We start from the raw sequence: 15289 nt of genomic DNA, 5'->3' as shown, positions 1-15289 counted from the left end.
GCATATATTACCAAGAACTGATCGTCTGTCAGATCTGGCTTGCGTGTGCTACCCTCTATGTGGCTGGAGATAACCCAAGAACCCGTACACGTTTCAACCGCTTGGATTCATAGATACAGCAAAGTCTATGTAAAGAAAAGAACGTGGAAAAGGAAATGTTCATCATCGTCAGTTGCGGACTGTCTGTGGTATCATTAGGCGACCTCTGCCCACCCGTACCTCCCTGTTCAGAGGTTCTCGCAAGCACATCGCTGACATCGTTATTTTTTGGTGGTTGTACTTTTGAGAATATGGACATTCAGGTATCCTCGGTGGCAAAAGCACTTTACTGGGCCTCGGTCTCGGAAGTGATGAGCTTGGTGATCATACCAATAGCAATGGTTTGACCCTAAAAGCGATAGGTTAGCAGATGAATAAAATATTAGTAGTGCGAAGAAGACATACCTGGTCACGCAGGGTGAAACGACCTAATTGGTTGTATTCATCGTACGTCTCAACACAAACCGCACCAGCAGTGCTGGTAACCTCGAGACGGGCAATAATGGTCTGGCCCTTGCTGGCGAACTGGGGAGGGCGCTTGCTCTTGCGGCCGGTGCCGGGCTCGAGCTTGTGAATTAGGGAGGCGAAGGTAACCTCCTCAACAGCGGAGTGAACATGCAGGACACAGTTGAAACCGGCGGTCAGAATGTTCTTCAGGTCCAAGATACGAATCTTAGCCTCGAAAGCAGACACGCAGTGGACCGGGCGCTTAGGTGAGCAGAGCACGAAACCGGGGAAGAAATCCTCCTCTTCAATACCACGGAGACGCAGACGAATCTGATCACCAACCTTGGCAGTCGGGATCTCCTCTTCTGTTTCACCGTACATCGCAGAGATCTGAACCTCCTCGCGGTTAGGCATCATGAGATAAGTACCGTTCTTCTTAATGATACCGGACTCAATGCGACCCTCTGCCATGGTACCCATGTCACGGTACTTGGCGCTGATTGGCATCATGAAAGGCGCGTTGACCTTACGCTCAGGGAGTTCGAACGCAGTCAGGTACTCAAGCAGGGACGGACCGTCGTACCAATCGCACACATCTTTGGGAATTCGGTCCTTGATACCGATAGTGCGCTGGGCAGAGATAGGCATGCAGAAGATGTCCGACTTCTTGTAGCCCAGAGCTTCCAGGAACTTGGTGACCTTGATGGTACATTCATCGAACCGGGCCTTGCTCCATTCGACGGTGGGGTCGTCCATCTTGTTCACAACAAGCACCAACTTGCTAACTCCAGTGTTGCGCGCAAGAAGTGCGTGCTCGCGAGTCTGGCCACCTTTCTCGAATCCAGTCTCGTACTCACCCTTACGAGCTGAGATAACCAAACAACCGAGATCAGCCTGGGACGCACCACCAATCATGTGAGGAACGTAGGACTTGTGACCAGGCGCATCCAAGATGGAGAATTGACGCTCGATATCACCCTCCGGGTGGGGGATGTTGACCTTGAAGAAGGCACGGCCAACCTCGACTGTCTTACCCTTGGAACGTTCCTCCTGGGTCAGATCAAGAGCCCACGAGAGGTACCAGGTCTCTCGACCAGCGTCCTTGGCCTCCTTCTTGTATTTTTCCAGTGTACGCTCATCGACCATGCCGGTGGCATGCAGGAGGGAACCTCCCAGGGTGGACTTGCCAGCATCAACGTGACCGATGAAGACGACGTTGACGTGCTCTCTCCGCTCACCGTAAATTTCCTTCAGAGTTGCATCATCAACATCAGCCTGCTGTGCCTTTGCGACGGCATTGGCCTCGCGAGCTTGCTTGGCTGCCTCGCCGCGGGCAGGACTGGAACGTCCGGGGCTAGAGCGACCAGAAGATGGCGTGGGAGAAGACTTGCCAGTAGCAGCGGCCTTGTCGGTCTTGTCAAGGCCCTTGGTGGCCGCCACCTTTGAGCCTGCCTCAGCAGCCGCGGTGCCCTTAGTATCACCGTTGGCCTCCTTAGGGGTGGTATCAGCAGGCTTGTCAGCAGGCTTGGCTGCCGGGGTAGGAGTGCCGATCGAAAGGACCTTGGTCTTGGGGGCAGTACTGGAGGAGGTGGCGCCGATAGACAGAACCTTAGTCTTGGGCGGGGCGGCATTCGATGCGGGCTTGGGAGCGGACTGAGCCGGTGCTGCAGCCCGAGGTTGCTGTTGTGCCGCTACAGGCGCATTCTGACGAGGTTGCTGGTTGTAGCCACCGTATTGCTGCTGTCCATTGTTGTACTGGCCGAAGCCACCAGGCTGCTGGGCATAGGCGTTGTATTGACCGTAGGCTTGCTGGTATCCACCATGGGCCTGTTGTTGGCCGTACTGAGGGTATCCCTGCTGGGGATAGCCAGCATACTGTTGGTATGGCTGTCCGGGGACGAAGGAAGAGGCTCCAGGCGTGAAAGAGGCGGCGCCGGGTTGGAATGAGGGTGCCTGGGGCTGGGGGCGAGATTGTGCGTTCAGGTTGACGCCCTCAGCCTGTCGGGAAAGCTCATCCTCCCAGGATTCAGGTGTTTGGTTTGACATCGTGAAATAAGATCCAAGGTCGAATTAACACGAAAATACCAAACCAATACGGATTTGGACAGATACAGGTTGGGTCAATAAGAGGGGCCCCGGTGCCTTTTGATTTTGCACAGGTGAATGACTAAGACCCCGCGATAATTTTTTTCACGTGATATGATATTGAATAGTCTTCCTCTGTTGTGTGTGAGAAAGTGAATGACCTTTTTTTTGGAAATCATTCTGTTTGCTTATGACTATGACTTTTTCTAATTGTCAGATCTCACTACGTTGTCTCTCTTCTAAGGTGAAAAGCACAAGTGGCGGGCAGTTTTTTAACTTCTTTGAGCTTTCATTCTCTTATCGATAAGCACCCCTCCATGTCCGGTGGTTTATTGCTCAGGGGCCTTTTATATCGCCCGTCAATACGATCTACCCTACAAATTCAAGGGCCATTGGCCTTTAACTTGAATCACTATGGATACTTTTCTAACTGGGGTTTGTCTTATACACTACTGGGCGTGTGGCAAGGAGCTAATCGTTCATTACATACAGCTCACCCGACAGGCAATGAATTATGCTATTCGGTATGCTTGATAACATCGAGAACGACATCATTCAATGCTAAAAGCTGTCATGCAGGTCGGGAATTGCGATAACCGCCAGTTATGCAATGCGCCAGTCTTCGCGCTTGCTCAAAGTTAGTTTTCTTTTCGACTGCAGGAAGAAGTCAGCGCTGATCAGTTCAGAATGTCAACAGCGAAGACCGAGATGAGCTAGTCTCTTCACAACAACGCCTAGAAAGCAAGATACAGGTTATAGCTCCAGCTATTGACATGATTGAGTTGATGTGAGTCACACGACACTGGGTTGGATAACCAGAAAGCTCATAATTGGTCTAGTGCTGCTCGAGGAAATACGTCATTGGAATCTGCCGTCGCGCTCACGAAGTCTCTGAGGTGGGACATTCAGGCTCTAGGACAGCGGCTTGGAAAAGCCGCAGCATCTGAAGAATTGAGACGCAAAGGAGCAAGATCGTCCAAAGACCAGGCGAGCAGTGAGAAAGAGATCAAGCTTATTATCAAAGATATCAAGAAGCTGTTGGCTCGAATTGAAGACGCGGTGCCACTGATGAATCTGGCCATCACTACCTCTGGGGCTAAGTTATCCACTAACTTGCCCGCAACGGTGTCGCCATCCCGGCTCCTCCAAGCCAGCACATTTCTCACAGCAGGGGATACACAATATTCAATGTCCCCATCTCAAGCAGTCCAAGTAGGGCCGACTTTTACCTTATCGATGTACATGCTATTTGCCAGTCACTTGCGACCCCATGATGAAGAATCTGTCCGCGAGGCCACATGGAAGGAAGTCATGCACAAGGCACGTTTGAAGCTGCGTCGCGTTCCAATAGCTTCATTGCAGTCTCCAGGCCAACGCCCACGAACGAAGCTTCCAGGACCAGCGGGGGCTGATGAGTACGCTTATCAAGTCCTGATCATTGAAGACCTAGATGATGGCCGAGTCCACACAATCGACGAAAATGATCCACAGCCCCAAAGCTACGAAGGCGTTTCCACGGCAGGAATCCGGGAGATTCTTCCTATTCATCAAATTTCAAAAATCTTCTACGCAGACACCGGGAGGATCCTCAATATCAGCACAGAGGGCGAAACAAACAACCCGGTGCTGCTGTTGAAACGGGACCTAAATGCCCTCCCGCCACGGCGCATGATGGAACGCGAGGAGGTAGAGGAGGACTTTCAAGCAGAATCCGAGGAGGAACCAGAGGACGAGGAGCAAGCTCAACTTGATGCACAGCTGAACGGAGAGTACAATCGGGAAACAAGCAGTTTCGATCATTTACATGAAGACTCCATACCCGAAGAATGGCGTCTGCCTCCCGGATTGGATCCAGAATGGATCGCATTCGAGGTCTATAACGAAGACGAAAGCTCCGATACCGAGTCGGAAGCTGAAAACCCCGAGTCATCCCCAACCGAGCCCTCCATCGACCCAAATATGATGGCCAAGCTATCGCTTAATGAGAAGGGTCATCCGTCCCACTCCCCGTCTCCCCTAAATCAGTCATTCTCGTCCGCCGCCGCCACAACAACAGTCTCCAACCCTCACTTCGAGAACATCCGCACCTCCCTATCCCTCCTCGAAACCCTCCTCCGCCTAACATCCCTTCAACAATTCCAGCAGCAGTCTCACTTATCCATCAGCGACGAGCTCCTCAACTTCTTCCTGGAAGAATCGTCCACCACCGGCGCTGGCGGCGACGAACAGCACCGCCAGCGGCTCCGTTCCGAGGCCCGCCGTCGCGTTGGCTGGGACCCCTACAATGAAAGCCCTGTCAAACACCGCGGCGAGGATTACCAGTACGGCTGGGAGCCCGGTAGCCCCAACCAATATGGCGGCGATCCTTACTCGCCTAGTGGGCGCCCGCAGGGTTTCCATCTTCGTTCTAGAGAGAGTACGCCGGAGACACCGGTGCGCAAAGGCTCGCCGAATATACGTCCGGTTGGTCAGCGTGGTATGAGGCCTGCGTATACTGAGTCGCCCCTTTCGAAAAAGATAGGTAGGTCTCTGGATGATGGAGATGTGGGGTCTGGCAGGGCAGATTGAATGAGAAATGAATGGGAAATTCATGCCTTGTACATGTATTATGATCATGATTATGAGATAGCGAGTGCATTACAAGATTGTTCTCTTTTTGCCTCTACTTTACAGACGAATCCTTCACTAGATGTCAAATTGTTCGGCGGATGTCATCATCCATAGCCGCCCTCGAATGTGGGCTAATGGTCTACTTAGGAGCTTAGATACTCAGATTCCCCGTGTTAAGATACTATGTAGATAGAAGGAATGACGTGTATTCAGATATCAACCGCATAGACAGATAAAATCGCTCGCTGAAAGCAAGTTGCAGAAAACAGAGCTGGGAATAGAAGGAGAGGAAAAAGCCCGAAACGCCAAAAATAAAAAGACCCGACATTCCTAAACTCCAACCAAAGCAGATTCTTCAGGGGCAATTGGCCGTGTTTAAGCTGGCGCACGCAGTAGCAAGACCACGCTCTTTGGGGGTATATGGTATAGACAGGCGTCCTCGGAACCAACTTGGATCATCTTGCCGATGCATCCTTGAAAAGAGATAGGGAATTACTCCCAATCTTCATCGCTGTCATCCGCCTTCGCTGCGGTAGGACTCTTTTCCTTGGGACTACCAGGTGCGCGGCTAGCGGTGCCACTGACAACATCGTAGCTTGATTCGCTGTCGGCCTGAGATTGTAGGTCGTTTGATCGGCGAGGCTCAGCTTTCTGGGTTTCTTTGGCGGGAGCGAGAGTCTGGGAACCGGAGCGGACCTGTGGAGTAGAGGGAGATTGAGACTCAGAATCAGAGTCGTCGTCCCAGCCGACTTCTTCTTCGTCTTCGGCATTGGCACCTGTAGAGTAGAACTGGTTAGAACAGGAAACAGAATCACCAGATTGATGGGTTCAATATACCCTTCAAAAGTTCCTTGCGCTTCTTCTCCTCGGTCTCCACGACGAGACGCAGGAAATAGTAACGAGTCCAGAATTCCCCGTATTCCACCTTCTCCGGCACGAGCTTCTCCATGGCCGAACGGAGCTCGGGGTATTTCTCCAAATCGGCAGCGATCTCATCCGTCTTAACTTCGACGTTGAACTCCTTTTTGAACGAAGGCCACTCGTCGCTGACCGGATCCTTGCTGAAGCTTTCCAAGTTCGAATGAATAACGTGCAGCTGTGCCTCGAACCGTGTCGCATGAATGACCCGCTTTCCCTCGGCATCCTTGCTCTCGAAGAGAAGCTTGCCAGCCTCATCCGTATCGGGCGGCAAAATGCTCACGGCCTCACGCAGCTTCTGGCCGATGTTCATTCCAAATCGCAGGATCGCTTCATCGGCTGCTTCCTCTGCCTTTTCAATCTCCTTCAGCCGCCGAGCGGCTTCCGCCTTCAAACGGCTAATAAAGCTTTCACCGCTGGCGCCAGCGCCTTCACTTTGTCCCTTATCGCTAGATTCTGCTCCTTCTGCGGCAGCCTTGGGTGTGGCGGTGTCGTCACTTTGTCCGTCGCCACTGCCCGTCAAAGCAGCTGTGCTGAGAGACAGCCCCTTTGTCCGGTCGGCGATTGTTTCCCTAAGGTCTGAAAATCCTTTCACGGCTTCCTCGCTGGCGGCCGCATACTCCTGGCGAGCACCCTCGTAGTATGTTTCTCCCTGCTTGCGTACATTGTCCCATAGTCCTCCAATTCGGGAGCCCCACGGACTGGCGGAGAAGGCACGGAAGGTCTCCTGTAGCTCATCGTTGAGATTGGCGTTGGACTCCTGGGGCTTGGAGTCGGAGGGGGGACCCTCTTTGTGGGAGAACGCCTCCTCCTGGATGTGATCGTAGGCGATATCCATGATGGGGAAGTTGCAAGAGGGAAAAGAGAATGGACGAAGCACAAGGTTGCAGCTCCGCGTTCGTCCATGGGCCGACCGCCCCGCTTGCGACGATCATCAAAATTAACTACACGACAATGCACGTCGTATAAACACAGCGCTCGGTAAATCCAAGATAATTTTGTATAACATTCATATTTAATAATATCTTTGGTGTTCATAAATCGTAATCCATTGAACGGTGACTTCGGAAACAATGTCATCCTTCAGGTAAACTATAAGGCTCTCCTACACTATCCTGACTCCCCATCCAAAAATTCGGGAGTGGAATGCTCTCCATGACGCTCGATGTGAGAAGCTGGCTCCGAGAAAGGACTCTGCCTTGCCATTGAGGATCTCGATCCACCGCCTGCGAGGACTCAACTTGGACCACTGAGCCAGGAACACGAGGTCGTTGGAACGAATTATCGCCTGACTCAATTCCACGTTCTCTTTCACGTATGGGCGACGACTCGGGAACCATTTCAGTAGACTCTTTATCGCCTTCCTGGCTCTGTTCCTGTGTCTGCGAAAATGGCCCCAGTGCCGGTTTTCGGACAGAAGGCCTCCATCCCTCCAAATTTGTGTACTGGCTACTGCCTCCGTTGGGGAAAAGCTCAGACATCTTCTGCGTATTCAGCGTTGGGATTGGCTCGTGCGGGAATTGTGTAGCTGCGTGCATTCTCTGATAGCATATCGAGGCATCAGACATTGGACCTTCGGATGGAGGGGCATCATCCAATCCAGGGCTCGATTGCACAGCGGGTAGAGGAAGTTCCTGGGAATCATCCTTGGGTGACTCTGTGCTATGTTGGGTCGCCTGTAACACGTCCTGTGGACCAATCGCTCGGTGTGGCTTTTGAGGAGATGGTGTCACGGAACCTCCATTGAGGTTGTCCTCGAAGTCCCCATATTCTGAGTCCCCATCCGTTTCATACACGACAGTCCTCTCCCTCCTGGTGGGTTCACTTGTCGAGGACACATTTGCTTCGGTGGCATATTCCTGGGAAGTTGACTCTGTTGGAGGTGCAGAGGAAGGGAACTCCTCAGTAGTAGTTGGATCAGGATGGATGAAATTGTTATAGTTGCTTGGAGAATCAAATGTTGGTGGCCGTGGTAAAGATTCACCTCCAGGGTCTTGTGAGTCCTCGACCACTCGCCGAACCTCCGGGGGTTCTTCTTTGATAGGTCGCATGGGATTATTCGTGGGGTCTAAGGGTTTCCGTTTTGAAGGAGAGCGAGTAGCGCTGCGAAATTGGGATGAGGTTATAATAGCGAGACCAGGGCTTTCGGGCGTCTGTGAAGAAGGTATCTCGCGCGTCTGAAGCTTCCGCGGTGTAACAGGAGCTGCAGGGGCCCGCGTGTCTTCACCTCCGCTTCTGGGATTTGACTCTTGAGCTTCTTCTTGTTGAGATATAGGTTCCCCGGTAGACAGATCCAGCTCTTCTTCCAGAGATCTGCGCTTTCGTTTGATCGAGGTCGGACGCTTCGTAGGCTGCTGTTCCACCTTGGGCGTGTGCTCTGTCTGTTCATCTTGTATGCCCTTCTTCTGCGGTGTCGGCTGGATATATCCCATGTCCACGTCGTCGTCATCGTCATCGATGGTAATATAACGTCGTACAAAGTCCATCTGAGTTAACGTTTTGTCCCGCTTTCCCGCTGACTTCTCCAGAGATTTTCGCCCGCCCCTAGGACGAACACTCGCCCTTGGGGTCTCACTCTTTCGTGACCCACGACTTCGGTATGCATCTCGATCGGCGATACCAGAGCTCCTCCGCTTCTGCGGGCGTTCCTCCGAAGCACGCCCTCGTTCGCTCATCTTGAATTTCGAGGTACGAGCTGACCGAACTGGTGGAGCGGGGAGATGTTCCGAGACCTTGTCCGAACCATCATTTACATTTGGCCGTTCAGTTGTGTCTTGGGTATCGTCGCGACGATCGGGTTCGTCGATATAGGCAAGCTGGTCATCATTCGAAGGTGTGGGCTGTGTCACAAAGTCAATCTGCGTGAGAGTTGACTGAACTCGTGACAGCGATGTTGGCTTGCGGGCGCTTGCCGATGTCGACGATTGTGGTGATCGGTTCCGCGCGGTGATGCTTCTCGTGGCAGTTGTTGAAAGATCTCGTGAATTCGGTCTTCTTGGGGTGCGGAACTGATTTCGAGGAGTATCTGGCAGGCTTCTAAATTCATGCAGTTCTTTCATCGCAGCAGCAATGGTTCAAGGTCAAAACAGTCAAAACATCGGACTGGGGCCTAAATGTAAAAGACATGACGTTAGGGGAGAGATGGCCTGAGGCGATTCGCGTCGACGCGTCGCTAATATCGACTTGGTTCGTGCGGCACGTTAGAGTTTCCACCCATGTCTTCAACAATGAAGTCCAGTAATTACACGAACATAAAGCACAATGCAATTATTCCGATATGGACTGTCTGGTCCTCAAATTGGAAAAAGAACAGAGCAAAAAAGCAAAAAGCAAAGAAAAAAAAAATCTCAAGTTTTGTTTTAGGAATAGCCGAACGCGGGGGTCGAACCCGCAGCCTTAAGATTAAGAGTCTTACGCTCTACCGATTGAGCTAGCCCGGCCGGGCTGTTGAAGAGGCCTGCCATATAATGCTACATTAGCCGAAACTAGAGATCATCGTGCTATATTGTATGCTGTAGCAGCCTGAGCTGTCTTTCCAGGACACGCTAGACCCTGTTAAGCAAGGTATCTCATTCCCCGATTTATAATAACTCGTAGAGAATCTAAAACAGGCGAAATGAACCTCTAGGGGCCTTGCTAGAGTAACATGCTTACGCGCATTGTACCGTACAGCCACTCCTTGCTCTGCCGGGTCCCTCCGCCTCCAATGAGCATAGATATTGACTCCTAATACATTCAGATAGTGCATGTTGATGATGCCGAATATCAGGTTGCGCGCGTCGTCTGGCAGGGAGGGAGCAGTGGCTCGGCCTCCAGCCCCCGAATCGGGTGCGGCTCCCGGGTTAAAACATTATTTGACTTTTGTACGGAGTACATGTCCATATATAAAGTACATTGCAAATCCTGTATCTCATCTGCAACACTGCAATATCATCTATTTAGGAATAAAGCTAGTTCATGGTCATTGGGGAGCACAGACCGGTTATTGACTGAGACAACTGGGCAGATAGGCCGCAATATTCTCATTCCTCTCTGATAAAGTTCTCTTCACGCTCTTTCTCTCACACATATTAACACTCCCTCTTTCTCTCTATATCCTCTTGAGCTGATTCTACGAGGTGAGTTAATGAAGGTATCATCTGCTGCAACATTGACTGACGTACTGGCTGGGGTGTCAAGCAGCATCATGGCATCTTTGGTATCCATGGTTGGTCGGATTTACCAGGCTTTCATTCCGCCGCAGCAAGCTGCTAAGGTGGAAGATGCTCTTAAATTCGGCATTTTGGGAGCTGCCGGCATCGCGTATGTGAAATATACATATGCCAGAAGCTTAACCCGTTGACACGATATATAAAACTAGACAGCTCGCTTTGATTACTCCAGCCAAATCCCACCCGGAAGTCATTATCCAGGCAGTGTCTGCTCGCGACCGTAAGAGGGCGGAGGCTTTTGCTAAGTCGCACGGCATTCCCGAAGTCAGAGACTCATACGAGGGTGAATCGTCGCCAACGGCAACCCCAGGTGAACTACTTACTGATATGACTAGATATTATAAATGACCCTAACATTGACTGTGTCTTCATCCCCCTTCCAAACTCCCTCCATTATGAATGGGCAGTCCGTGCCATTCGCGCTGGCAAGCATGTTCTACTTGAGAAGCCCTCCGTGTCAAACTCCACGGAGGCGGAGATTCTCTTCAGCCTACCTGAGCTTTCTCAACCCAATGCCCCCGTCCTCCTGGAGGCTTTCCACAGTCGCTTCTTCCCAGCCTGGTCATACTTCCGCTCTTTGATCGACCCGGCGAATGTCGTCCACATAAACGCCGTCTCAATGATACCCTGGTGGCTAACCAGCAAGGACGATAGCCACTTCAACTACGAGCTGTCTGGTGGCAGTATGATGGCCATGGGAACCTACAATTTAGCTGCCCTGCGGCTTCTCTTCGACGCTGAGCCTGAGGAGTGTCTGGACTGTGAGGTGCACGCCTACACCGATGGGATCCACGACAAATGCGACTATGATTTCCGAGCCCAGTTTCGTTTCCCGAACGGTGGAATTGGTGAGGCATCGAGTACTCTAAGGGGACCCACGTTCTGGAGCCCATCGCATGTCACAGTGACCAACAAGGAGATCATCGTGGAAGACAAGAGCCTCCCTGAATCACAGCTCAAGGCTCAAAAGCGCGAGTTGACCCTCCATAGCTTTATACACGGGCTCTACTGGCATCGTATTGATATCAAAGATGTTTATGAGATTCGTGACCAGGATACAGGCAATGTGATCCGGAAGTGGGAGGAGAAAACGTCCCGGAAGGCATACACCTTCAAGGAAGCAGGTGGTGATTTTGCGGACCTACCTGGTGAATCTTACTGGATATCTTACAGACACCAGTTAGAGCAGTTTGTCAACCGCATCAAGGGCCGGAAAACCCAACACTGGGTTGATAGAAGCGACTCGATTGCCCAGATGAAGATGCTGGATATGGCCTACGAAAAGAGTGGTCTCGGTCCACGGCCTACCAGTTCGTTCAAATAATCGGCGGCCGAAAGTCACAACTTTGGCTGTTCTTTTATTCCTATAGGATCTTTTCTTCCTCGCCGCTGTTCCGGGAGTCGATGATTTTGACATCCTATCTGTTTTATCCAGGATTTACCATTTTGTTCTCCGCTCACATTTTGTTGTCACCGAGCTTCATATGTATATTCAAATTAAATATCTCGTACGGTATCGTGTATCGTTCTTAACGCCAATCAGCCTCAAAAAGATCGAAAGAAGAGACAGAAAGCCTTACCCGTCGCTAACTGGGGAAGACAGCCTCGTGATGTACACGAAGTGCAGCATCGAGCGGTAAGAAAGGGAAGAATAAGCTATATATCCCCTGGCCCGTTCCTCAAGAAGTAGACCACTCCAGGGTATCAGTCCATGGCACACACTCATCTCTGGTCTAACTCATTCTTCGATAGACCCAACGGTTCATGAGATTGCCGCTGAGTACATGCTTCCATTGAGCCCCATTCCTAGGATAATCTATGTCCAACATACATAGGTAACATACTAAACAGTCTGATTTATGGAAAATTATTCCTCGCCAGACATCAGCCATTCGGGAATTGCATCCTCATCTTCGGGATCCTCAGAAAGCAAAGATCCCTTCTCGATCTCACTGTCAGAATCATAGATGGGCACTGGTGACGGCGGCCGGGAGATAGTAACCACGCTTGCGGATTTGGAGCCAGTGGATGAATCTACTGCGATAGGAACTTTGTCCGATGATCCTGCGAGGACTTGGGGTACGGAGGTCGGGTTCAATTCGTGATTTGGGACAACCACCAGTGAGTAGCGAGGGGTTTTCGCTGCTTTGTTCCTGGCGGTACTCTCAGGGATCGATGTCCGGTTAATGGTCAAAGGTGCAGGCTTTGAAAGCTCCACCGAGTTCGAGGCTGGATCTTGATCATCGGGCAGAAATCCCCCTCCAAGGGTATCCTCCTTGCCCAATGATGGTTCCATTTCGTTTTCTGTGTAGTCTTCGGGATAGTGCTGATCATGTACCATTTTGCCCTTTCCCAGAGATCTTGGAGGCGGGCTATGGGATGGTTGGTCTGGTTCAGGAAAGAAACCACCACCAGCATCTTCAGCGTCCATTTCGTTTTCAATATCTTCGAGATTTTGTTCCTCGTCATCGCCAGCATATTCCTTGACTCTTTCTGCAATCCTAAGCTTCATCAAAAAGAGGCGCCAAAGCCGCAGAGCCTCCGCGGTTCTTGCCTCCAGTGCGGCATTCCGCCTCTCATCTTCGAGACCCCGCAAAACTTCCTCGAGCGCCTCCTGGTACTCGACGGCAATAACAATTCCCCCGAGTACAGCAGTTCCACGACGGCCTCTAAAGTCAAATCCAGTGACCGCGTCAGCATAGTCAATGCCAAGGATACGAGCAGCTCGAGCAGCCTCCGGCCGCTTGATGTGAACACCGCCAGGCGGAACCATACTGGGCACATAGACGTCGAGGTTTCCATATGCGTTCTTCGGGATTCTTCCCTGAATCACCGGTGGTGGAACGTAGATATCTGTCTGGAACTCGGCGTATAAGGTAGTCTCCTGGGGCTCGTTTTCATCTTCATCATCACTGAAGCCTCCGCCCTTATTTCGGCTTGCAGCAACACGCTTGAGAGGCTGCTCGCCAACTCTGACATCCCGCCCAAGGCGATACCATTTGTCGGAGCTTCGCACAATATGCACGTCAGATCGACGGTAAACAGGTTCTGATGTCTCACTCCGTGCTGTGCTTTTCCCCAATCCCACGTGCCCAATGACGCGTTTGGGATAGATCACTTCATTGCGACGGACGTGTCGCCCAAGCGCATAGACGGGATGGTCCTTGAAGTCTTGGATATTGCGTGGCATGGGCTCAGCTGCTGATTTGGATGTTAGTTCACTAATCTCTGCCTCATCCCGATCCTCGAAGAAGGGTTTTTCATAGGCCTTTAGTGCCTTATCCCACCACTCCTCCCCATTCCGTGTGGTTTCCACGCGGAGCTTCCGCGTTTTGGCATTGAATGCTTTTACATAGCGGCGAGTGACGTCTCTTGCAGAGGCGTCATCCTCAAAGGCAACCACATAATTCATCAAATTCAGCGAATCGCTCGCGGGTGGTTCAAATTTCGAAGGTTTAGCAAGAGATTTTGTCACGACAGGGTCAATTGGAACCCATTTCTGTGCAGCTTGGTTGAAAGCTTCCACCCAAAACACTGGAAACGACGAGTCTCGCGATGTCGGAATTAGACCTGTGCGTGTTAGTTGGCTGTAGACTAACAGTTACTGGGAACATACCTGAGTGTAACTTTGGTTGTGGGGGACGCGAGGGGGTAAATTTAGGCTGTCCAATCCGTCGAGTCCTTGAAGCTGCAGGTGACTTTTCGCTCTTGCTGCGTTCATCCGTTGAGGATCCATGGTCATCTGACGATATCACAATATATTGATGCTTTGGTTTGGACGGCGTCATGTCTTTCACAGTGCCAGAAAATGGCAACGGTTGCAATGAGCAAACAAGTCTCGCCTCCACAGCTACAGACCGTAACAGGGCACAGAATAGCTGAGCCCCGAAGTCCCGGGAACCTTCCATGGTCTTTGCTTGTGTTCGAAAATCCCCTTTAGACAAAAAGACTTCAGCGTTTGACATGATTGACTCCTATATATTCGTGTCAGTGAATAATTGTTGATGTAAAACCTGTGAAGGATACCAATTTCTGCTTCAATTGCGATTCATCTTCCGCCCAGTGAGCCCGTTTCATTCCTGGCTTGGTAACCCGAAATCTGCGTGCGAAGGTATCTCCAGCCTGGTTGAGACCGTCCATGAACGTTGTGGATCTGGTATAATGTGGTTTATCCTCATCTGGATGCAGAAGTGCGACTACTTTCCTAGACAGTGTCTTCTTTAAGAATTCCTACGATGCTGTTAGACTTCAATCGATATATGCAAGCGGGCCAACGCTCACCTGTAGTTCCTCGTCATTACACCACATGTTGCGCAACTGAACATGACCAAGAAGGCAAAGAATATGACATTTGTGCACATCCAATCTGACTTTTCTCTCGGCTCCATTTAAGGGCTTTCTTCGTTGAATTGCTTTTTTGTGCTTCTTGGGTTCTTGCTCTAATGTGATCTGGAGCATCTCGTCGTCGCCTTGTGAAGCAAATTGTTTATTCAACAAAAACTGCGGCGGTTGCTGTAATTCAACGTCTTCCCAGTCAACGTCTGATTCATCTGATGTCGATGAATCGTAAATGGTTTGCACTGCCTGGGTGCTATCTTTGTTTGCTTCTGCGCCCTGATGTGTTTGTTCCGAGGCCTCTAATCCCACAGGGATAGCTTTCGTAACCCCGGCTTTGCGCCTCTTTATCGGCCTGTCTGAAGCAAATTGCTCGGGATCTCTGGCTTCAGCCTCCTCCAACAGTTCCTGATAGACATCTGGAGTATGATCATCTGTCTGTCTCTGACGCTTTGGTTGACGGGCAGGCGTCACCCGGCTCCTTGCGGAGCGAGCTGGTGCTTGCCGCACCATTGAAAGTCAAACTTATGGAAGGCAAAATCATGCGGCAGATTCCCAGGCTTTTTGTCCGGCGAGGCTCTGCGCGTCGCGCGTCAGCACACGAAATGGCGCTTTAGTACCCCACCCCCTTCACAAAACTAACG

At 51.1% G+C, this 15289-nt stretch overlaps 6 protein-coding genes across 6 annotated transcripts; 2 read left to right on the top strand and 4 right to left on the bottom strand.

The window, feature by feature from the left end:
- Positions 1-325: 325 nt before the first annotated feature.
- Positions 326-2532, bottom strand: N7525_001553 (translation termination factor GTPase eRF3; the record flags this gene model as incomplete). The annotated part of the gene is made up of 2 exons (XM_002557796.2): positions 326-388; positions 445-2532. 2 exons carry the CDS (start codon positions 2530-2532, stop codon positions 326-328), a joined length of 2151 nt encoding a protein of 716 aa, XP_002557842.2.
- Positions 2533-2985: 453 nt separating this feature from the next.
- On the top strand, positions 2986-5139 carry N7525_001552 (RanGTP-binding protein; the record flags this gene model as incomplete). The annotated part of the gene is made up of 5 exons (XM_061211946.1): positions 2986-3006; positions 3064-3095; positions 3151-3208; positions 3258-3358; positions 3411-5139. The coding sequence occupies 5 exons, from the start codon at positions 2986-2988 to the stop codon at positions 5137-5139; spliced, it is 1941 nt and encodes a 646-aa protein (XP_061071172.1).
- A 534-nt stretch (positions 5140-5673) lies between these two features.
- On the bottom strand, positions 5674-6937 carry N7525_001551 (BSD domain-containing protein; the record flags this gene model as incomplete). Its single annotated transcript, XM_002557798.1, has 2 exons — positions 5674-5957; positions 6019-6937. The coding sequence occupies 2 exons, from the start codon at positions 6935-6937 to the stop codon at positions 5674-5676; spliced, it is 1203 nt and encodes a 400-aa protein (XP_002557844.1).
- Positions 6938-7175: 238 nt separating this feature from the next.
- N7525_001550 (uncharacterized protein) lies at positions 7176-9158 on the bottom strand (the record flags this gene model as incomplete). Its single annotated transcript, XM_002557799.1, has 1 exon — positions 7176-9158. The coding sequence occupies one exon, from the start codon at positions 9156-9158 to the stop codon at positions 7176-7178; it is 1983 nt and encodes a 660-aa protein (XP_002557845.1).
- Positions 9159-10285: 1127 nt separating this feature from the next.
- N7525_001549 (Gfo/Idh/MocA family protein) lies at positions 10286-11634 on the top strand (the record flags this gene model as incomplete). The annotated part of the gene is made up of 3 exons (XM_002557800.2): positions 10286-10401; positions 10460-10593; positions 10646-11634. The coding sequence occupies 3 exons, from the start codon at positions 10286-10288 to the stop codon at positions 11632-11634; spliced, it is 1239 nt and encodes a 412-aa protein (XP_002557846.1).
- A 543-nt stretch (positions 11635-12177) lies between these two features.
- Positions 12178-15158, bottom strand: N7525_001548 (uncharacterized protein; the record flags this gene model as incomplete). The annotated part of the gene is made up of 4 exons (XM_002557801.2): positions 12178-13880; positions 13927-14284; positions 14337-14540; positions 14592-15158. 4 exons carry the CDS (start codon positions 15156-15158, stop codon positions 12178-12180), a joined length of 2832 nt encoding a protein of 943 aa, XP_002557847.2.
- Between the last annotated feature and the right edge of the window lie 131 nt (positions 15159-15289).

The sequence above is a fragment of the Penicillium rubens genome, assembly GCF_028828025.1.
Source record: "Penicillium rubens strain IBT 27055 chromosome Unknown utg000001l_segment0_segment0, whole genome shotgun sequence".
Taxonomy (NCBI): Eukaryota; Fungi; Ascomycota; class Eurotiomycetes; order Eurotiales; family Aspergillaceae; genus Penicillium; species Penicillium rubens.
The sequence above is the reverse complement of the archived record's forward strand: the minus strand, read 5'-3'. Positions and strand labels throughout refer to the sequence as shown.